Source organism: Palaemon carinicauda, chromosome 12 (genome assembly GCF_036898095.1).
Source record: "Palaemon carinicauda isolate YSFRI2023 chromosome 12, ASM3689809v2, whole genome shotgun sequence".
Taxonomy (NCBI): Eukaryota; Metazoa; Arthropoda; class Malacostraca; order Decapoda; family Palaemonidae; genus Palaemon; species Palaemon carinicauda.
The window spans coordinates 7,518,157-7,523,156 of record NC_090736.1 but is presented as its reverse complement, the minus strand read 5'-3'; the positions used below and the strand labels follow the sequence as shown (position 1 = coordinate 7,523,156).

The following is a 5,000-nucleotide window of genomic DNA, read 5'->3' as shown; positions in this document are numbered from 1 at the left end:
CTAGGGCTCGAATAGGGAAAAATAGGGCAGCGAGGAAAGGAAACAAGGAAATAAACAAACTACAAGAGAAGTAATAACAATCAGACTAAAATGAATTAATTTTAAGATCATTAACAACATTAAATTAGAATGTGAATTAATTTGTCCATAGAGTACACAGTGTTAATTTTATGAGCAGTTTTGAATTGGGTATTTCTCTTGGCTACTCGAACATCAAGCTCTAGATGTGCATTTGATCACTATTTCAAGCGAATATGTGCACAAATGAACAACTGGCTCAATCTTACTGTATGACTAGAGGGCTAAGAAACTGTAGTCTAGCTCATCTGTGGGTTTCTCAGTGACACAATTCATTGCTAGTTTTGGTACCGTAACAACACATTAAAAACAACTATAAGATCAATACTAAATAGTAAACATAATTATCATGTGAAAAAATCGACTAATTTTCTACGAATATACTAAAGGATATTTCTAAGGCATTGAAGAATTAAATTTAACCTGGATAGATCATAAATTTGGATAAATTCATTAGCAAGAGACCTCTTTGTGATATTAATAGCTCTGATTAGGTTATTTGTTTATATAAACTTTATGCTTTTATATAAACTTAAGATATAAAGTTTATAAAAGATAAGTAGAAGGAAGTCTGGATGCATATGAGGCAAGTCTTAAAGATATACCAGAATTGGATAAACGTCTTGAAATGTTATGAATTGTTATAATTGTTACTGATAGACAAACCAACGCAGAAAATGCGAGAAAAATGGACGAAGGAATATAATGTTTCAAAATAACGAAACACAGGGACGAGTGGATGATTTTGATTTTTTAAAAAGAGAGCCTCATTGAGATATAGTCGTGCTAACTTCAAGGTTAGTAGCTAGCGAGAGTCAAAGGACGTGTCATTGCCTGTTAACATTTTAAGAATGGGTAGGAAAAATTAGAGAATATATAAGATGCACTGTTAAAAATTTTCCGTAAAAAAAAAACGATAAAAATCCTGGGATAAATGTCACCAGGCATTTACCTTTTTTAAAGACGCATATTTTAACGTAAAGGAGTGATATTACGGTCACCAACCGGTAAATTATAATAAAAATTTATGGTAAAATTACGGTCGCTTGTATTTTACTGAAATACGGCTGAGAGTATATTTTTACGGAGAAGTTCCGATTAAAATCATCTTTTTTTGTAAACATTGTGGCAGGAGAGGAGGAAATGGAGATAGGGAAAGGGCTGAATTGACCGAAAGAAGGAATTTTTTATAATGCAGCTTTCAAAATTTAATGCTTGAAAGAAATGCTGAGGGCAGATCATTAATCACAATGACTGTCATCTTTCTTTGAAATTTCTACTACAAAACATCTGTGGAATTAAGGACGTGCTTGATAGAGAATCTTCAAATTGGAATCAAGTATACAAATTCACTTCTCTGAAGCAGAAGTGATTGGAAGGGCTGCTTATGGAAGGGCAAATAGTGATGAAGTTGCATTTAGGGTCAAAGGCATTGAAGTTGCTTTTAGAGTCAAAGGCATTGAAGCTGCATTTAGGGTCAAAGGCATTGAAGTGGCTTTTAGGGTCAAAGGCATTGAAGTTGCATATAAATTAGGATCAAAGGCATTGAAGATGCATTTAGGGTCAACGGCATTGAGGTTGCATTTAGGGTCAAAGGCAGTGAAGTTGCATATAGGATCAAAGGCATTGAAGATGCATTTAGGGTCAAAGGCATTGAAGATGCATTTAGGGTCAAAGGCATTGAAGTTGCATTTATGGTCAAAGGCATTGAAGTTGCATTTAGGGTCAAAGGCATTGAAGATGCATTTAGGGTCAAAGGCATTGAAGATGCATTTAGGGTCAAAGGCATTGAAGTTGCATTTAGGGTCAAAGGCATTGAAGTTGCATTTAGGGTCAAAGGCATTGAAGATGCATTTAGGGTCAAAGGCATTGAAGTTGCATTTAGGGTCAAAGTCATTGAAAATGCATTTAGGGGCAAAGGCATTGAAGCTGCATTTAGGGTCAAAGGCATTGAAGGTGCATTTAGGGGCAAAGGCATTGAAGCTGCATTTAGGGTCAAAGGCATTGAAGATGCATTTAGGGGCAAAGGCATTGAAGATGCATTTAGGGGCAAAGGCATTGAAGCTGCATTTAGGGTCAAAGGCATTGAAAATGCATTTAGGGTCAAAGGCATTGAAGTTGCATTTAGGGTCAAAGGCATTGAAGATGCATTTAGGGTCAAAGGCACTGAAGTTGCATTTAGGGTCAAAGGCACTGAAGATGCATTTAGGGTCAAAGGCATTTAAGATGTATTTAGGGTCAAAGACATTGAAGTTGCATTTAGGGTCAAAGGCATTGAAGCTGCATTTAGGGTCAAAGGCATTGAAGTTGCATTTATGGTCAAAGGCATTGAAGCTGTATTTAGGGTCAAAGACATTGAGTCAAAGGAATTGAATATGCTTTTAGGGTCAAAGGCATTGAAGCTGCATTTAGGGTCAAAGGCATTGAAGCTGCATTTAGGGTCAAGGTCATTGAAGATGCATTTAGGGTCAAAGGCATTGAAGCTACATTTAGGGTCAAAGGCATTGAAGATGCATTTAAGGTTAAAGACATTGAAGATGCATTTAGGGTCAAAGGCATTGAAGCTGGATTTAGGGTCAAAGTCATTGAGGTTTCTTTCATACCTGCTCCCTGACGGTCCCCTCTCAGAGGTGGCAGGTAGGTGTCAACAAGCACGTGGGCTGATGTCAGCATCTGCTCAGCTGCGTTCGTTACAACGGCTCCCCCTCGGCTGTTGGTCATGAACTCTGCCTGCGCAGTATTAAAAGGAGAGAAAGGAAAGTAGCATAGAATAGCATGTCTTCATAATACATTTTCGCCGATTGTCTACACCAAAATTCTAATTCATCATCCTCATCATCTCCTACGCTTATAGACGCAAAGGGCCTCGGTTAGATATCGCCAGCTGTCTCTATCTTGAGCTTTTAAATCAATAGTTCTCCATTCATTCTCTCCTACTTCACGCTTCATATTCTTCAGCCACGTAGGCCTGGGTCTTCCAACTCTTCTAGTGCCTTGTGGAGCCCAGTTAATATGATGCTAAATTTATCAGCTTACTAGATAAAAAAGAAAAGTCACATGCAGAAAAGGTAATTTTCTATCCTTGCTATATGCACATTCAATTCCTTCCTTTTCCTACCTGTTCTTAATTTCTTACATTTTGGAAGTAACCCTCTAATGAGATTTATGATTTAAATAAGATTTAAGGTACATAAATGAATGACATCAGTAATTATGATTCAATCATTCCTTCCTGAAATGTTACGAAGTCAAAGTCAAGTTCGAGTAAACACTGGATTTGAAAAGAATATCGAAATTGCGGCTGAAAGAGCATACATGAGTATTTCTCTGTGTAAACCAATACATTAAAAAATAATCTATATCTCATAGAGTTATTGTCCTTTTACTGACCAGACAGTACCACATTGGATCCCTCTATCTGGTTACGGCTCCTATCATCTTTGCCGATACATACACAGAATAGTCTGGCCTATTCTTTACACATTCTTCTCTTTCCTCATACACTTGACAACACTGCCATTACCAAACAATACTTCTTCTCTGAAGTGGTTAACTACTGCTCTGTAATTGTTCAGTGCCTACTTTCCTCTTGATAAGGATAGAGGAGACTCTTTAGCTATGGTAAGCAAATCTTCTAGAAGGATACTCCAAAATCAAACCATTGTTCTCTAATCTTGGGTAGTGCCTTAACCTTTGTACCATGGGCTTCCTTAGTCTTGGGTTAGAGATCTCTTGCTTGAGGGTACACTCATGCACATTATTCTATTTTGTTTCTCTTCCTCTTGTTATTTTGAAGTTTTTATCCTCTTGTTATTTTCAAGTTTTTATAGTTTATATATGATAGACTTATTTTAATGATATTATTGTTCTTAAACTTCCCTGGTAGTTTTCCTTATTTTCTTTCCTCACTAGTCTATATCCCCTGTTGGAGCCCTTGGGCTTATAGCATCCTGCTTTTCCAAATAGGGTTGTAGTTTAGCAAATAATAATAATAATAACAGACCGCAGACCTCCGCCGTGGCACCTTAGTTCTCGACCTTTTGCTCGACCTTGACCTTGACCTTTGACCTTGACAAGCATTAATTTTGGTGGATTTTCATACCCTCAAATATGTGACAACGATGTCCAAACTTATTGCTGATTAGGTGAGTTTTACATTTTGCCTAGTGACCTTGACCTTTGACTTTGACCTTCCAAAATTTAATTCCTGCAAGTTTCATTACTCTACGATTAAAATTGTGGCCATAGAGCTGTTCACAAACAAACACACACACGCACACTCACACAATGGGTGAAACATAACCTCCTTCCAACTTCGTTGGCGGAGGTAACTAGAATTATATGCACAATGTATTAATCGTGCCTGAAAAATAATAATCCTTTAAACTATCATAAGATTGGGGTTCAGATGACAAATCCAGACTCAACGTATACTTGTGGATGTCCTTGTGCTGGAAATGAGTATCTCCAATAACAAGATTGTTTGTAGAACAAAACCTTATCAAGTGTGCCCTATTTTATTATTATTATTATTATTATTATTATTATTATTATTATTAGCCAAGCTAAAACCTAGTTGGAAAAGCAAGATGCTATAAGCCCAAGGGCTCCAATAGGGAAAAATAGCCCAGTGAGGAAAGGAGATAAGGAAATAAATAAATGATGAGAACAAGTTAACAATAAATCATTCTAAAAACAGTAACAACCTCAAAACAGAGATGTCCAATATAAACTATTAACAGCGTCAAAAACAGATATGTCATATATAAACTTTAAAGAAACTCATGTCAGCCTGATCAACATAAAAACATTTGCTCCAACTTTGAACTTTTGAAGTTCTACTGATTCAACTACCCGATTCCCATTTGCAACTTCGCCAAGACCCTCAACACCCATCACATTCTCTATACCTATTCCTTACA

At 36.7% G+C, this 5,000-nt stretch overlaps 1 protein-coding gene across 3 annotated transcripts in view; it reads right to left on the bottom strand.

Annotated features, from left to right (window-relative positions):
- Window positions 1-5,000, bottom strand: part of Lsd-2 (Lipid storage droplet-2) — a 20,555-nt gene that overhangs the window by 7,598 nt on the left and 7,957 nt on the right. For all 3 annotated transcript variants that reach the window (XM_068384355.1, XM_068384354.1, XM_068384356.1), the window contains exon 5: window positions 2,682-2,808. In XM_068384355.1, the coding sequence (XP_068240456.1) occupies window positions 2,682-2,808 (127 nt within the window). The remainder of the gene's footprint in view (window positions 1-2,681; window positions 2,809-5,000) is intronic.